The sequence below is a fragment of the Plectropomus leopardus genome, chromosome 11 (assembly GCF_008729295.1).
Source record: "Plectropomus leopardus isolate mb chromosome 11, YSFRI_Pleo_2.0, whole genome shotgun sequence".
Classification (NCBI taxonomy): Eukaryota; Metazoa; Chordata; class Actinopteri; order Perciformes; family Serranidae; genus Plectropomus; species Plectropomus leopardus.
The window spans coordinates 23,723,388-23,741,884 of record NC_056473.1 but is presented as its reverse complement, the minus strand read 5'-3'; the positions used below and the strand labels follow the sequence as shown (position 1 = coordinate 23,741,884).

At 42.6% G+C, this 18,497-nt stretch overlaps 1 protein-coding gene across 1 annotated transcript; it reads left to right on the top strand.

The window, feature by feature from the left end:
- Window positions 1-9,674: 9,674 nt before the first annotated feature.
- fjx1 (four-jointed box kinase 1) lies at window positions 9,675-12,116 on the top strand. The gene has a single exon (XM_042496496.1). It carries the CDS (start codon window positions 10,059-10,061, stop codon window positions 11,340-11,342), a length of 1,284 nt encoding a protein of 427 aa, XP_042352430.1. The 5' UTR covers window positions 9,675-10,058; the 3' UTR covers window positions 11,343-12,116.
- Window positions 12,117-18,497: the final 6,381 nt, after the last annotated feature.

The window sequence follows — 18,497 nt, the reverse complement described above, 5'->3', positions numbered from 1 at the left end:
GCTACTGCTTGCATAATAAGAAATGAGTTTTCTATTAACTAAGCAAGCACACCATGTAAATAAAACACTTCCTGAAAAATGAGCTCATGTCCTGCATAACTCAAATACATTGTTTTAAGTCTAATTTATAATGTAAAGTTGCATGTTGGTATCACTAACTGGGTCGATGTGATCATAATCAGATGATTACATACATTCAAAAACAGAAAGATGATGAAAGCTGGACATTAAAGGTCATGAACCTTGAACTAGATAATGTAAATCCATTGACAACTTAAAAGCGCAGTTTGTCGAATTCATGGGGGATATATTTACATAAAATTGACAATTTGTATGTTTTCTTTAATGTATAAATACCAGGGGAAAAAAATAATCATCCTGTTTTTATTTCTTCAGAATCAGCCGATTATAGTGAACTTGGAACTTGTCCACAGTTCGCCATGTTGCACCACAATCTTTCCATAGTAGCCCAGAATGGACAAACCAAACACTGGCTCTAGATATGGGCATTGCATTTTTGCACTTGCCACCACTAGCAGCCCCTTTGCCAAAAGCCAAACAATGTTGAAGAAACACTGATTTGTACCATATACCTGGTAATTCAGTATTTTTACCTCTTTAAATCACCTCGTCTGTTTGTTTTGGAGAGGAAGACTTCTTTGTGGATAATTAGCTCCAGGTACAAACATCATAAACAATGAACACTAAAGGATTCCTACTCAGGAGTTTTAGCTGATTGCAATACTCGCTGCTAAATGCCACTAAATCCTACACACCGCTCCTTTAAATTAAACATTTGGACCGCACTGTTTACTCACTGGCTTTTGACTCTCTGACCTGTATTCACTGTGTGCATGGTTGTGGCATATCCCTCTTTTTCAGATAAATGCATTTTAACTTTTTTCATAATATTATCTAACACACTTTGAGTCAAAAATGTTGACCAACATATAATAACAATGTAATAAAAACTACAGTGCAACGTGTGCAAATGGACAGACACACCGTCAGTTTCTGTTGTTGTAGCCCAAAGTCTGTATTTTTCCTCCCTCCTATCCTTCTCTTAAGCATGAGGTCACCACTTCCCTTTATTTCTGTTCAGACTGGAGTTCTAGCACAGACAGCAGACGACATGAAACAGCTAGAGTAGGTCTTTCAGACCAAGTTCTGTATGAGAGACGCTATGTGCACAGCAGCCTCTTGTGGCCGGAGATGAAAATGCAGAAAATGTTTGGGAAAGTGGGCTAAGGTCCTGACCGCACAGTAAACCACACAGCAATGCACATGTCATAGCAGTCTGAGTAAATAGGAGGTTGAAGGCACCCAAACATATTGGGTATATTTTGGCAATTTGCTTGTGGTGGAGAGAGAAAGTCCGTATACATGTACTTTTTTTTTCTTTTTGGGCTGTATCTTGCCAAGTGACCCCTTTAGATATTACACTTTGTACCACTGACATGTCTCATAGACCACTCTATGAAATCTGTGTAAGCCCATTTTTCACAGCAGTATGTGTGGACTTAAATTTTTACATTCATGGAAAAATCTGCCAGTAGCACAATATTTAGATGAAACATACAGCAGCTTTTAAGATAGTGTTTCTGTTCTAAAATAAGTGCATATAGAGAGTCTGAATTTGTAATAGGATTTCCATTATGGAATCAGAGACACACACTGTGTGTGTGTGTGTGTGTGTGTGTGTGTGTGTGTGTGTGTGTGTGTGTGTGTATAAGGAACAGAGACTGAACCAGTGAGCAATTAAATAAAAACAAAACACCATAAAATTAAATGAAACAAGAACAGAGAGAGTAGAAGCTCTTCACAATTTCTGAAAAATTAAAACACACTCCCACTATCAACATTATTGGTTCTGTGCTATTCAGTTTTGGTCGCAATTTCCCTACTATGTGAAAGATAAAGTTAATTTGAAAAAAAACAAAACTTTGATCTTTTGCACAGAGTCATGGTTCTCACACCCTCCAGAGTCAAAAACCATGATGTTGAAATGCCCGCACTTAATTAGTGGCATGTCAAAGAGGTGATCACTTGTCTGGGATCAACCCTCAAGTAACAGAACTATAAACTTAAAAAATATGAGCTGATCTTGATTCAAAGCATGCTATTCCAAGATAGTTAAGATATCCAGGCCAGAAATAGCACTATGATCTCAACTGATAAATCCTCCTGATAGCAGAGGATGTGTTTCTGACTCTAATAAATGTACCCTTACAGAACTGTTACATCATGCATTGCCCAGACTGATGTCTAACCTCCAACAACGTGGGCAGCTGAAGACTGAACATGCAGCATTGACTGTGGTGCAACTGTGGAGATGTACATTGCCCTCCTATCTGTGAGTTCAATGTTCTTATGAGAGTGCCAAGACTCTCTCAGCATGATCATATCAGATGAGATGAGTTAATCCTGCAAAATGAATCAAAAATGTAAGATTTGGTGTAAGCTGGTCAGTTAAAAGTACATATTCTAAGTGAGTGGGAGTGTTCTTAATCCTTACTCCCTCTAGAGGGAGTCAGAGCCTACAAATCTGTGCAATATCTTTCAAAGCAGGCATGAGATGAATTTAAAGTAGACTTTGAAGACTCATAAGCACGTCTGATGTGGAAGAGATGATATGTCTTTTTCTCTTGTGCAGGCGAGTCACAAAAACCTGTACAGACCAAGGTGAAAAGAAAAAAAAGAGCCCTTTACTGCAGCACATCACTTTCTAGGATTTCACATGAAGTACGTCCAATCGCTCCCACCCCCATCTGTTATGGAACATATTGATTTGCCATTGCGAGCAGGAAAGTGGAATCAAGATGTCCACGGTGCAGATCTCAGTGGGAGAGGAATGTAAGTAGTAGGCACCGGACTGGAACGGGGCACCGTAGCCAATCACTCTGATCTCATTTTATTATTTATATTCCCACAGCTGGGTGAGGGCTGGCTGTTTGATCAATTCTCCACTCCCTTCTTTTATCAGCAACGAGCCACTACCCACTACCTTAAATTATTCAATTGGGCCTGCTTTGTTGTTAATAGCAGTGATCATTCTTGCTTAAACGGCATAATGTATGCGCTGACAGCCAACAGTGATACAAACCTGTCCCAGGGGACACAAATCTATCAGTGGGGAGCGTCTATCTGCCACATTAGAGATTCCAGGCACCAGTGAAGCATAGGCAAGTAAAATACACTCAACATCAAGGCCTATGGAAAAGGGCTCGTTCCACAAGGCCACAGCCGTAAATGATCAAGCCTCCACTTTATAGCTGACTTCCAGTGAAATAAAGCCGGTATCAAATGGCCAGAGCGCTGAGCTTCCTCCCTGGGTTTTCTTTTTTGTTTTTTTTTCCTCAAATGATGGAAAAGCCGATTTTATGTACTTGTGCTGATTCCAGGCTCAGAAAGACAAGCAGGATGTTGTTATTTATGCAGCACAGTTCAGAGAAATGAACAAAGATTAAAAGATAAGAGTAAAGGGATTATTCCTGATTTAGACACGCTGTGCCGAGAACATAGAAAGCTCCACAAAACTAGACAATTCTTTGAATCAACTTGAACTATTTTTATATTAAACAAGACATGACGAACTCATACGGTCTATATTGCATGCTAATTTGGAGTGAGAGACTGAGAGAGTTCTGAGTAAGGTTTTTCCATGTTTTTGTTTTACTTGTGGTTGCCTGGAGTTCTTTTCCATGTGGCTCGTTTGTTTACCCTTCCCCCACCAGGGCCCTGTCAACACTACCGGCCTCATGGGTAGGAAAAGGTCAAAATGCTAAGGGGTCATTCTTGTGTCCAGGATTCTGGCCTTTTCCTTCAGTTAACCCTCCAACACCATAAGTACTACTGCTGAGGAGAAGGAAAAAGGGAGTGCAACTGGGAGAAAGAAATTTTGGGATTGAAATAAGGTGCTGTCAGGTGCTAAATGTTTCCTATGTTAGAATGTAGTCAAGCCAGTGTACTATTTATGGGTACGTCTACCTATTATGGGATATTTCAGTATCAACGGATCTGTAACAGCTGATAATTACTACTGCCTGAGCTGTCAAACTGTTAGCTGCTCTCTGCTGGCTTATTGCATTTCTTTGTTTTTTTCAACTTACGTCTGACTAAGCAGCGTTTAAGGCTTTGAAGCATCGGATCCCAATGAAAGCACAAAAGAGAACACTGGTAATATAGTTTCTTGTCCACCAGCATATGTTTACAGAATGCCCCATACAGCAAATAAATAATAATACAGCACTGCGCAGATCTTTTTAATCTGACTGTAGGCTGTAAATTTAACCATATGAAATATGAACTTGTTCCCACTTGCTTCATGATCTACAGAGCAAAATGCCCCCAAGTCAGTAGAGCTGGTTCTGTTAAAATGAATCACGCTGATACGCACATCTCCATACATCTGTTCAAAAGAATGCAACTAAATTCCCTCTACTCTCTGCCATATGCTGAAAAAGCTAAATGTTTTTCATTAGTGGTTGCGTCAACGGGTTTGAAATCTGGAGATGGCGGGGAGGAGCTGGGAAAGAAGACGAATGCAAACCGCAGCACTCCTCCCTCAGAAGATTCATTCCAATGTGATATGATGAGAGCAAGCACTTCACACTGCTCACCCATTAAACTTGAAGCTGCTAAATGTTTCGCTGAAACGTTAGGAGGACATTCAACCACCATTTCTAATCTTAACTGACCGTATGACCCCCCCCTCTACCCCTCAAGTGCTGGGGCAAAACCATATCACACGCCATGTTTCATCTGAAGTAGAAAAAAAAAATACACTAGGGCTTTGAATGTCATGACTTTTCTAGTAATGATCAGATGTTCTTAAACTCTCCCTTTAGCCAATTTAAAGGCGAGCTTCGCCACAAAGCACTGAGCACACTTGAGTCAATAAGCCAGTTAGCAGAAAGGAAAGTAAAAAGAATTCAATTCTTGACTTATTTAATAGGGGATTTGGCGTGGCAGGTCAGGGGGTGTAATCCAGGAGATTGGACACTGATTCTTTAATCGAGTGGCTCGACAGTACATCTCCCTCTTCCCATCCCCGATTGTGCGCTTGTAAGAGGGTCTCCCTTGTGTAGCGCTGAATTTCAATCGCCCACTCCTCTGACGGTTCAAACCCCCCTCCCTCTAAAACTTCTGCTGAGTGGAGACCAGATGGAGATGGGGAGTACAGTACATCAATAAGCTAAGCATCCTGCTTTTCCTCCACAGCTGAGAGAGTAATTCAACATTCATTAACAATATCTGATTCATTAGCAAACAGGAACCAACCTGTCCTTGCTAAAAGCATTGAGCCTGCATATCAGGAAAGTGGCAAAGGCAGGCTACTGAAACCACAATGACTGGTGGAAAAGGGGGCAGCAGTTCAGTGGCTTTGTGCCATGCTCAGGTCCCAACGGTGCAGTGAATCTCTTATGGTAGCAACAGCTCCTGTTTGATTCTGCATAGGCTGCTTGTTTCTGCTCGCTGCCTCTGAGACCCTGGGTTTCTGTCTAGATAAAGCCATGAGGGTGACTGCTGCTGCTTTTAAAAACTGCATCATCCTTGAAACACTATGGCTGAGAATTAAGCAGCGTAACCTCTTGCATTCAACATCAGCAACATCTGCCTGTTAAAAGATGCCAAGAAAGTATAGTGTGCCCACTATAGGGTCCGTATTGTGCAATTAGTGCACTATTCCAAAGCGTAACTAGAGATAAGTGCTGAGATAAGTGCTGACGACATTGTGTTTCTGTCACGAGTAGTTAAAAGAAATGTCTTATCTGTCTCTAGAGTATTCATTTTGAATGGAACATCTTCCACTGCAAGTTTATCGCAGCCAAAATGTGGCGTTCTGAGCAAGGAGAAGCACATGCTGCGCTTCTTGAACAGATGGCTTTATCTCAGTTCCTGGATTCAAGGCAGGTATTGACAGTTCAGTGTGCATAGGTACTCACCACAAGAATACTAAATCAGATCACTGAATCTTCTTATTATCTGCTCCACACCTGACATACCAGCACACACGTGTCCATAGAATGCATATTCTTACATAGATATCTTCATCATGAGATGATGAGTTCATCCTCATCTCCCCCGCCCTGTCCCCGAATCCCTGAGCATGAGTAATTGTCAGGCCCTGTGAAATAATCGGAGCTTTCAACGCTAATGGAAGCCCTGCACATTCATTATTCAGTCCAGGAAACAGAGTGCTGCAAAGTGTCAAGGGACCTATGAGTTATTGCTCTGCGTGAACTAACCTCAGACTACGAGGGAAGTGACAGAAGCCTGCTGCACTTTCTCCTCCTCTGTCCCCCATCCCTTTACATCTTTTGAGTCCCTCTGTCCATCTGCACTGGGAGACAGGCACCACACCAAGACCCCAAGATCATATCACAGCTGTGGTGTGGTCAGATGGCACGGGTGATGGGTGTACTGTGACGCTGTGGACAGAATGACAGACGGTCTGGGCTCTCGTGTCGCTGCAACGCTTGACCACGGACAGGCATGACTGGTGGGGAAAGGCTTTCCCGGTGTTACAGCCCCCCTGAGACTACTATGGGATTTACGAGGAAAGCAGAGGGAGGAATGCAGCAGGAGAAGGAGGAGGGGGACTCAGAGGTTCACTGACCTGCAGATAACACATGGCAAGAAACAGATAGGTTTGATATGTGAACATGCCTGCACTTGTGCTCGGGGGAAAGAGACACCGAGAGCCGCGTTGTTGCCGTAGACTGAGCCAGTAAATAAAGTCAGTCCACACTCCTAAAAAGCAACACACATCAGATAGAATTCCAGCAATGCACTTAAGCCATATTCATTTCCTATGTCTAGACCTTGGAAGTCTTACTGTTACTCAGCTTTAAGGAGAAAGTAAAGTTGCCAGACCTGGCGGAAGCAAGGTTTTTATATCAGGACTAAAGAACAAGCAGAGAGATAACATGCCACACTGACATCCAATACACATTTATTCAAATGTAAAATACTTGAAGGTATCCTTTGTGTATCCATCTATGCTTGTGTGTATTTGGTGAGCCTATTTAGTATCCCTATCCAAGTGGAACACAGACACAGTGTGCAATTTGCAAAGGCTAATTTGTGTTTAACAGCTCCTAAAAACCAGATGGAAAAACCCCACCTCCACAAGGATTCACTCTTTTGTCTACCATGTTAGAGAAACATGCTCAGCCATGCACCACAACACAAACCGTTTCTTGAGATTCTAGAATTTGTAAATGCTTCTCCACTCGTGCGCAACCTGGGGATTTTTTTTACGTTCCTCTCTGCACTGCCACCGCTGTCGATCTGAATTGCAGAATCAAACACAGGATGGGAATTGAACAAATTATTCGGCTGATGGCCAAAAAAAAAAAAAACGAGAGCTACATGGGCAATACGACCACATCTGAATCATTCACCTTCTTGTCTGCTACAAGTTCTTTCCTGTCTATTCCTGCATGTTATTAGATATTAAAAGATGGGTTTTGTGTAGTTCAGTACATCTCTCTTCGGGCTGTAAACTAACATGCATATCGGCATGAAGATAACAGCTTCAATGCTCCGGGCGTTTAAAGCACACATTAGTCGACCTCTAGTTTACTGGATGTAATTGAGTATTCTTGTCTGCAGCTGTCTTTTCGACTCAGGCAGTTTAGCATGCCAGCATGTTGCTACAAAAATGACCCAATTAATTTGATTAGCAAACTAAGGTTCAAGATACAGAGTGTGAAAACATGAGTCGAATGGTAAAGAGTTGAGAAGGGATGCTAATGAGGAATAACTTAATGAGGGAGATGTGTATAAAGGAGTTTGTGTGCATGCATGTTATATTTGGTTTAACAAAAGCCTTGGACAAAGATGAAAAGAGCAGGAGTTGACTTTATTATGCACCGGGTGTTCATAGGGAAATGATCAAATACTTAGCGGCAGAAATTGAAATAACAATGTTTTTATTTTAAGAATACAAAAAGGAGCATGAACTTTTAAAACACAAGGTTTTTGCTGGTATGCATCATGAAGGAACAAACTCCATACGCTGTTGAAGATGGTAAGAAATGGAGTAAGGCTCTGCAATAAACTAGTAAGTGGACCTTGCATTTTTTTGAGTTGTAGATTATTTAAAAATGTCTCAACATATGTTTGTAGCCTTAAAAACTATTTAGTGGATGGGAGGAACAACCAGATTGCTGCAAAGTCTGAGGCTGTTACTGTATACAGTGCTGTCTGTAAGTCTTAGGACATCAACACATTTTTATTGTCTTGGCTCTGTGGTACATTGGCTTTTAAAAGAAACAATGGAACAGTGAAATTAAAGTGCTGACAATTAAATTTGATGGTCTTTAAAATAAATCTAAACAAACGTAATCACATTTAATATTTGGTTGCATTCACTTCCATTCAATGACAGATCTGCAGACACTCTTTGCCAGGTCTCTACTGCAGCTATCCTTACTTCGTGCTTGTTTCAGGATCTTTTTGGCTTCCGTCTGGTTATCAGCAGTGAATCATATGATCAGCTGGATAGATACCAGTTGACAAACATTCCATTTTTAGGGCATGAATGGTTGCCTTGTGTGTAGGTTTTGAAGCCTTGTCGTAAAGCTGGGTGAAAATTGAAATTAGTCCTACAGTGTTCATCCAACACCCAGACGAAAGGGAAATTCAAAATAAGATTTCTACTTCTTAAAATCAAATCAAATTCGAATCCTTCCTATTGTCTCAGCCCGATGCCAACTAAAGATCTTAAAAGGCTGTTTTTCTCTCTCACTGCACCTATCTTTGTATGTCTGAAACAATATCCTCTTGAGATAAAAAGTATGGTCCAAAAGAACTATTGATTGGCTTATAAATTGGCTCAGAATTTTGTGTCAGTGATCAAATTCAAGTCTCAACTCTGTGTATTTTCTTTGTTCTCAGACTTGTCTCACACCTGGAAAGCCAATGAGCACAGCAAAAGCTCCCGCTGATATATTTGTTTGCTCCTCATTCCTCCTAATGGGAGTTTAGGAGAAACAAATTGGAATTTAGTAATCTCAAAATAAGAAAAGCATTTATTTCTGATGAGAAAAAAAGACTTATTGAGTTACCAAATGTTTCTCTGGGAATGAATGTAAACACACTCAAGCAGCCATAAAGCTGAAAGGCAGCACTTTGACCCCATATTTATATCTTCATTTCAAATCCAAAGTAATAGAGGGCAGTGCCAAAACAATATAAGAAAAGCTGCTGATGCTACTAAGTGCTTCCTGTGATCCACAATGACCTCATAGAGATCATAAATTAGGAACAGAATTCAAAAAATGGTAGGTGGATGTTTTGCACAAATTTGGGCAAACTGGGTTCAAGCAGTTTTCCCTCCACTTCATCCCTGCCTGCCTTCGTCTCAAATTCTGCTTGGTAGGTACACGGGCACGAAATATAATTTGTTTAAAATGGTGACATTATTTCCAAAGTATTTCTGCCCTAGGTATCAATTATCATAATGGCTGCCTTTGCCAATACCACACAATCCTCTCACATCACATCACACACACACAAAACGCGGTGCGGTGCACTTGCTCCGCTCCTCGCTGAACCCTCCTTCCCACGATCCGCCCACCATCTCGGGACTGGAGTCACGTGTCTCACCGCCTAGTGTCTCTCTGCGAGCCGACACCACCACAAATCAAACTCACCAAGCGCCCGGTGGGGAGAGAGAGAGAGAGAAAGAGAAGGCAAGATGAGAAACGGAGAGGTGCACACGGACAGAAAGCACCTACGACGCCAGCGGGTTATAATGGAAAGCGTTCAATAGAGGATATCCGCTGTGGTGATCCGAAATGCTCCGTTTCCCGCAGAGGAGGGATGTGACAAGGCATCTGAACAGGACGGGAGATGAGATTCACACTGTGTCGGAGACCCTCTCCTTCCTGTGATCTCAAACAGTCCGCCTGTGAGCGGCGGACGGGACACGGGGCGCACGCCTCACAGCCGCTCCACCTCAACTGTGGATTGAAGAAAATTCATTATTTCGGTCTTCTTTAAACCCGACGGAGCTCTGTGGGTCTCCGAGGGAAAGGGGGGTCTTCAGCATGAGGGCTGTTTCAGCAAACTTGTTCGCTCTTCTTTTCCTGTGCGCCCTTGCGAGTGTTTTCTACGTCTGGAGCGCACTGGAGAACCGTTTGGAGCGACACAAACGGAGGTTCTCAACACCGGGCGGAGGGTCTTTTCACCAAGGTCTCCCAGCGGACCTATCCGCCAAAACTTTCCGGGCATTGCTCGCTGTCCCGTCGGCACAAAGACCGCACTTGGGGGGCAGACTTGAGGCTCGCAACCTCAGTGATCAAACTGCCTCTGCAGGAAATCGAGATTACCATGAGAATGGGGATAACAAGAGGTCAGCGCTGCGGGAGGGCCCGGTCAAGTTGGGCTCCCCGGTGGAGGATGGGATATTTTGGAGTGATTGGCTGGAAGATCTCCTCCCTGTGGGCTTCACGGAGGAATATGCTCGGGCTTGGCGAGAGAGAGCCAGGACACACAGGATAGTGAAGCTGGAGCCTGGATGCGGGAGGATATCTAATCAGCTCGCCACTTTTGCAGATGGGACCAAAGCGTGTGTGCGTTACGGGATAAACGCGGATCAGGTGCAAGGGGAAACTTTGACGTATTACCTTGCCAGTTTGCTTGGCATCACAAACCTGCCTCCTCTCATACTGTCCCAGCTGAACAGTGACAGTGAACAATGGGCGGCTGTGAGGTCGCGGATAGGTGGTTTACAGTGGAGTGATCGAGCCGTGGTGTCTCTCACCGAGTGGGTCTCCAACCTGACCGGGGTGGTCACACCTGCGCCGCTCCGACAGGAGAGCAGCGGGCTGCATCCTGTGCTCGTGGCGCTCTGGAACAAGACGACGGCGGAGCTGCTGGAGCTCATGCAGTGGACCGACCTGATCATCTTCGACTACCTGACTGCAAACTTCGACAGACTCGTCAGCAATCTGTTCAGCCTGCAGTGGGACTCGCGCGTAATGGAAAGGGACACCAACAACCTCCTCAAAACACCCAGCGGTGACCTTGTTTTCATAGACAACGAGGCAGGACTCGTGCACGGCTTTCGGGTGTTAAACATGTGGGAGAAATATCACAATACAGTGCTGAGCTCCGTGTGTGTGTTCAGAAAAAGGACCATGCAGCGCGTGGCGGAGCTGCACAGGCGCAGAGACGCCAGAAAAAGGCTGCTGGAGCTCTACAGAGACAGCGAGCCTTTGTCTCTGGAATTAGGATTTCTCTCAGACGAGCACGCCGGTGTTCTCCAGGACAGGATAGACAGATTATACAAACACATTTTGCATTGCAAAGGGAAGTACAGCCAGCTGTGAACATTCACAGGTGATGGATTTGTTGTCTGCACGGTGTAACCAGCTCTGCAAACGCGATTGGCACACCTGTGCTAAACTGATGCGCATTACACAAAACTGTCTTGAATATCCAGCTGAACTACCTCTTGTGAATAGAATGTGTTGCCTACTTTATAAATAAGTACATTTGACACATGTTTATAATCTCCCTGCTGAGATTTCCACTGTATGCCTCACAGAGAGGAATGATTAAGGCCAGTATCCCGTCTTAACTTCACCCTACTGAAGCTCACCCTGAAAAGGATTCAATGTAAAGAATAGGCTATAGGGGATCATAACGCAGCCCTTCATGTGTGTTTGGATACTTGCCTTGTGTTCAACAATCCTAACGATAAAGTCCTAAGCCTTAACATTTATCGAGTCTTGAATACTGTGTTTCTGTTGACATTTGGCCCGCTTTTTATAGGAAATCATTTGCACAGTACCTTGTCATAGCAGCACCTGCACTCCTGTAATTGTGTTTGGATTGCATATTCAGCCTTAAAGTCAGACTGTGTATCATGTTGTAAATGCATTGTAAATATTGTCTGACGACCTGTTTTGGGAATTTGATGCTCCACTAATTTAACGTGCATTGTAACATTCCAAAATCTCTTGTCCTTTTTGATAAATACACTGTAATTTAATTTGACTGTTGTCGGACTAATGTGTTTTGTATGCAGTTTCCGCTTAACTGCCATATTAGAGCGCATCAAATATTTACTTACGAGTCTGCCTCTGCACCTCCTGCCTCTGTACTTGCCCATTACAGTGCTCTCATTGTGCTGTAGAAATATCTTGTACTGGCATACTGTTCCCCAGGAGCTATTCTGTCAGCCACAGGCACACTAAGACAGGAATCTCTAATCCCCTTTATAATCTCACCCAGAATGATAAACTAAAGGAGACAACTGACATCATTTGACATCCTTTGAAAAGGGGCTTTACTATTCCCCTACTATATCAAAACTTCCCACTTTTCAGTACCAGAAGACAGATTACAGAATATTCGTCACTCTGGTAATATAAGCGGTCAACCTGCGGCCAAGGCTGGTTTATTGGTTCAATCTGTTCAGCTAACAAGAAAACTCCCTTTGTGGGTGTATGTGCTGCTGAGAGGCCAAGCCCACAATTAATGAGCGCTTTGCTCTCAGAGGAGTCTTGTTTACAGTTTTTCAAAGGTCTACTTTGTAACTGTGAAAGGTTTATAAGAGAAAGGTAATGTCTGGAGGTCAGCTTTATTATTTATGCTGTATGCTTTCACTTCTCATAACCACATCTTTCTCTAATTTGAGTCTTTTTAGAAGCATCCTTTCCTTATTAGTTCCACCTTGGGCACAGCTCTGTGTTACTGATTTCTGGTTCTAGACTTACGAGCACATCAGAGGCAGAGTCAATGATCGAACGTTTGAAGGCCTAATTTATTCCAGCCTTCTCACTGCTCTGCACCTCATCTGGTTTCTTTTACAACTTTTTTTTAATATATGGCCAACTCCGGGGTACACCACTACTGTTAGTACATCTCCACAGAGCAAGATGAGTGTATCTTGTTCAAATAGTTGCTTCATTTGTGCTTGCACTTCATTTCAGGTCTTACAGCACGTGTGTCAGTATCAGTGATTTATATTTCTCCCTGCTAGGTCACTGCATTAAGTGGCAGAGAAGCAGCAGAGGTTTAAGCAGGTGTAACTGGAGGATTTTTCCAGACAAACTGCCTGCTGCAGCTCTAATAGGGACTTGGGGATCAATATGTGCACTGACTGTATAGGGGAAAGCAGGTCATGTGAATGTGCTGGGTTAGTCTGTGAACATGTGTGTTTCGGAGAGGGGGCGGGTGTTGCAGCTGGGCATCGTGCTCTAAGCATGTCTGTTAATGCCGACGCTGCAGTGAGATTTACGACATGGTGCAGGCACCAGGGATTAAAAAAATGCTAAACCGAGGTCTGCAGGTCTAAACCAGACCCCCAACCTGCCCTTCTCTCCTGCCTTGCACGACATCTCTCACTCTGTATTTAACCCACATCTCGCCCTGCCTGCCACACATCTGTCTTCACTGTTAACATCACTGTCAACTTCATTTGTTAGCTAAATGGAAGATGAAAGTTTCATTTTCCTAATTAGGTTTTTTTGGGCATTCCTTCGCAGAAGAAAGACATTTTTTAACCAGGGACCATGCCAGCTGTAATCACACTAATGGTGGATATCAAAGAGGTTGTTGAATCACCCTTTTAACTGTTCACATATGTTCCTCCCTCACTCTCTCTGCCTGGCTTATTTCAGATCACAACACAAAATCCTTCAAGCCCACCCCCTTTTTTTTACTCCAAGAGGCAACAAAATCTTCACACACATTACTTTGTGACCAAGTCTAATGAGTGTAGCTTGTCCTCGTGGCACCGGGGTGGTAGGTTATTATGCAGTATATGGCAGTTAGTTATACCTCTGCACATGCCAGCATGGTGTGGTTCCTTCCAGATGTGCTCGTTGTCTGTGTCAGCAGGCTAAATCACAGGCTCAGATAGTCATACTAGCCGGGGGCCCACAGCAGGCCCAAGCACAGACCCCAGGTACTCAAGCTGATCTTTTTCTTTGTGCACATTGCAAACATTCCAGAGGAGCCGAGGGAGGATCATCTCCATGGACACACAAACGCGCACAGACACTTCTCAGGCGGGCGAGTGGAAGGAGTCCCAGCTGTGTACATAAACCGTTGTTAAAGCTGGCTGAGATCCTATTTTATAAAGTCAGGATTATCAGTCATATTAAAAGAAAGTTATTTACATTGGTGTAGCATTTTGAAGGCGCAGTGCAATGTTATTGCAGTTGCTTTCTTAGAAAGAATTAGATGAAAAGGTCACAACTGCTTTTTGTTTTTACACTTGTTTTTTTTATATGCAAGTGTAAATATGATTTATAACATTGAAATTAGGGAGCTTCAGAGGTGGTGGTAGGCTCATTTTGTTCTGTTCGGACAGACCTAGATGCTATCTCCCTTTATCAGTCTTTATGCTATGATAAGCTAACAGATTGCTGGCTGCAGTCTTGTATAAATCAAAAAGACAAAAGAGCAGTATAAATCTTTTCATATAACTTATCAAGAGAGCAAATAAGCATAATCCCCAAAATGTCAATCTCTTCCACAAACACTATAATCATTAACTAGAATATGAAAATGTCACCATCCTCAAGCAAAAACAAAAAACAGTTGCTTAATTATGCCAAACTAGTTTGCACAATTCAAAGTTTGAAAGACTGAGTGCTTTGGACAAAAAAGTAAAATTTGGTGTTTTGCTGGACACCAGGTGACTAACTGACTGGCCCTCTCCCTGTGGGCCTGCCATGTGCGAGTGGACGGACATAACTGGCATTCTTTCATGGCTACACAGTGCAGGGAACTTCCTGCGCATGACTGAATGATTTCATTATGAAACACGGCACATACTAGGGGGAGAGTCAGTTAGTCACAGCTGAGTGAATACGGGCCATGAAGGGTAAACTGGGGGGCCGGGGCAACGGCTGGAGGGGCTTTGGCAGTGTGAGGGCTGGACAGCCGGGCTGCGGTGTGCCTGGAGATCTGGCACAAAGCCTGGCTTTGTCCAAAGCAGGGGTGAAAGCATAAGGTCAGGACCTTTGGGCATTCTTTCTTAAGACAAGGAGAAGGTAATGAGCAACAGAGACAGGCGAGAAAAGGGTTGTGCATACCACAGCTAATAAGAGGAAGGAAAACCTGGAAAACCTGTGTTAAGTGGTGTGACCTCCTCTGTTTTCATCTCAGCATGTGTATGTTCAAATTCATTTATGTCAAATTTATGTTAAAAAAGGCTAGCTTTCCCAGTTGGTGACTATCCATGGGTATGGATTTGTGGTATGTAGTCCCATTTCATCATATGCTTTGAGTTTAACAAGTGTGTGCACCTGGAAACATCACGAGGGACACCCAGCTTTGTTAATCTCTGCCATATGGACTTACTTTAAAAGTCAGCTGTGATAATACACAAGTGTTTGATAAATGGGAGTGAATAAAAGTTTTAAAAAGTGACTGGAAAAAGTTAAAAAGAGAAGGTGAAACAATGGGTTATATGTCAGGGCGATGTGCGTGACTGTGTAAAACTCCATGACATAGTTGTCTTTACTTGAACGAGAGGTTTCCCTAAACTCTGATGGCCAACGTTTTCAGCCAATAAACGTGCGTCCTTGGGTGGGGAATTGGTTTTTGTGGGGCTCTGTCACATTAAATCACACACAAGCCAGCAGGCTCATACATCTGTCCAGCTGTTGTCCCCTCCCTCAGGGCTGCCATGCTTGCTTGGATTGCATATGGAAAAGATTACATACGATGTGTACTCTTCAATCACACAACTCTGTTGTCTTTTATTGTGCTAGTTTATTTTTTCACTCTGTCACAGCTACCAGCATGTCAGATCTTTGATGTAGTTTATTCTGACAGAAATATCCCAGACAACACAGACTATTATATTATTTTATTCCTTCATCATTGTCATTTTATGTTATTATTAGATTTATAACGGTAACATAGCCTACAATATTCATACAAATAAACATGGAGATCTGAATATAATCCATTAAACTGTTTTTGAAACAAGAACTGTTTAACCTCAATTTGGATCTCCTCTATTTTCCTTTAATACGATTTGCTTCATGCCAGTCATAGCATACATAAAAATAAATCCTGATTAATTTCACCACTTAATTCCATCCTATTTGTTATGCTTCGTCCCTCAAGCTCTGTCTCCAAAATGTCAGACCATAGCCTGCAGGAAGTCAGGAGTCTCATTTGATTTCATTTCAAACATCTGCGTTTTATATCCTTACAGAATGTTTCTACTGTCATGATACTTTTATTTTCTACAAGTTGGACTACATAAAAGGCTTGAAAATGAAAAGTGGCAAATGAGAAGTTAGTAATAGAGTTAAATTCGGCATGTGCTTTATCCCGCCATCCAAGCACATGTCTTAAAATTCTGTTTTGTTTATCAAATTGAGGATTACCCAGGCATGACATTAGCTCTCGTGTTGTGTTCAAATGTTTTGCCTTGCTTTTCCCCACCTCACTTCCACTGAAATGTCGCACAGCATTTGATTGACATGCTTGACGGCTTTGATATTCCTCTGGGTGATGCCTGTTGATGCCTCGGTGCAGCCGGTGGGACCTGTTTCAAGTACATGCCGTTTCGCTCATTTGCATCTGGATTCATCTCTATGTAAATGTGAATTAGTATGCTTATGGAAATGACTATTTTTTTCCTGTCGTTTGCTAAAAAAAAATAAAAAATGAAGTGATCACATTCAGGAGGAGATATTCTATCACTTTGCTGTTAAATTCGTCTTTCTCATGGCCACCTGCACCTAGCAGAGATTGTGGCCATAATTAAGACATTTCTATGCAAATGTTGTGAGGGGAGGTTATGAATCAGCCCCACTGCCAGACAAAAGAGATGATTGGTCCAAATTAACTGGCTGGACATATGAATAATATATAAGAATGCAGGAATGACTAATTCTGAAAATGCTCCACCACTTGGCAAACCCAACCTTCATATCTGACACATCTTTTTATTTAGATTCTACATTAGCATTTACAAAATCTAACACCTACACCACGGCATGAAAATATCTGCTCATTTCTGGCACACTTTTTTGTCAGTGGAGTTCTCATTTTTAGGAGCGTGCTGTGACTGTGTCATAAGGGCTTTGTCCTCTCCATGCCCGAAGTGTAAAGAGAATCGATACACAGAAGGGCAAGAGGACGTGTGATACTTGATGACAAAATACCTACAAGCTGCTGAAACAGCACATTCCTTCCTGGTAGCTGACCACTTGCTCCCTGAATGTTAGCGTTGGCTGGAGGCTGTACCCTGTCGGAGACCTGCGCATGGTCACAGCAGTCGTTTTGAATTATAGCACCCATTGGCTGCGCCGGTGCTCAGTAATTTGGTCATTTCTATGTAAATTGCGCTTTGTGCCGCCATTGTCGGCTGTTGTACCACACAAATGCTGCGGCTTGCCTCGTTCCATAATGGTGCACTGTTACACTGAAATGATTAAAGCTAACTGTGAGAAAATGTCATGACAGTCAATCAGTTAAGTAGATAGGTCGACAGGAGTGTAGATAGAAGAGGAGGGCACTCAGGCATGCGGCGACAAAGACAGGCATAAGAGGCAGGCAGTCATTTTGGGTTACGTCCAGGTGCTGGCATCTCTCTTTAGAGAGGGGAAGAGAGAAGAGCTCACTAGAGACAAACATTAGGGGTTTATGGCTGACTCTGCAGTATCATTGTCATTTGAACAAGATTGGACATGCCTTAGTGAAGGTGAGATGGGACTAACTTGTATAGGAGACAGCAGAATGAGGCTATATATAAAAACTGTGACGGAGTTATATACAAATAAGTTAATGAAGCTTATTTGATTTCACCGCTATTCTACTTCAGGATTTTATAAACTTAGACTTGGGTACAAATCTTGGCAGCAGTGTGAGCCAGGCAATCTCAGTCCTCACAGACATTATTATACCTTCTGCCCTTGACAACAATATCATTTGATAGCAATGCTACCTTCAATTATCCTGAAAAATATTCCTGTGTGTCCTAGTTGTTTTTCCAAGTTTTAATGCATAACATGAAGTGCAGTGTTTTGTTTTATTGTTTCTATCTCTGACAATAACTTATTCAGTCCCACCTGTACAATATTCTGTTAAAGGCTAGGCGAAAGATCTTTTCTACATTCAACTGTCTCAACAATGCTTGCATCATCAAGAGAAGTACCCTGATAAGCCTGACAAGGAGTGACCTCAGAGGCTGAAAAATGAAGCCAATACAGAAGTGCCAAAATCTGCAGTTCATCAAGTGGCCACTTAAGGCTGGCTGCAAAACAGAGTAAATCTCCAAAGAAACCAATGTTTAAATGCCACTCTTTACAGCAGTAGGTTACGCTACACATAGGAAACCGGTGAACCTTGTGAGTTATAACATTATCTTCCATCTTATCTTATCCTGTTATCTTATCTTTGTTAAATATTTTCACTTTCCCAGCTTCATATAGACAGAGCAACATTTAAGCAATGTAAAATGAGATAGGACTTATGCTAATAACGTTAGCAATATCTTTGTGGGGAAA

Bases quoted from the DNA above. Each gene is read 5' to 3' on its own strand.
- fjx1 (XM_042496496.1), top strand. From the start codon at position 10,059: ATGAGGGCTGTTTCAGCAAACTTGTTCGCTCTTCTTTTCCTGTGCGCC.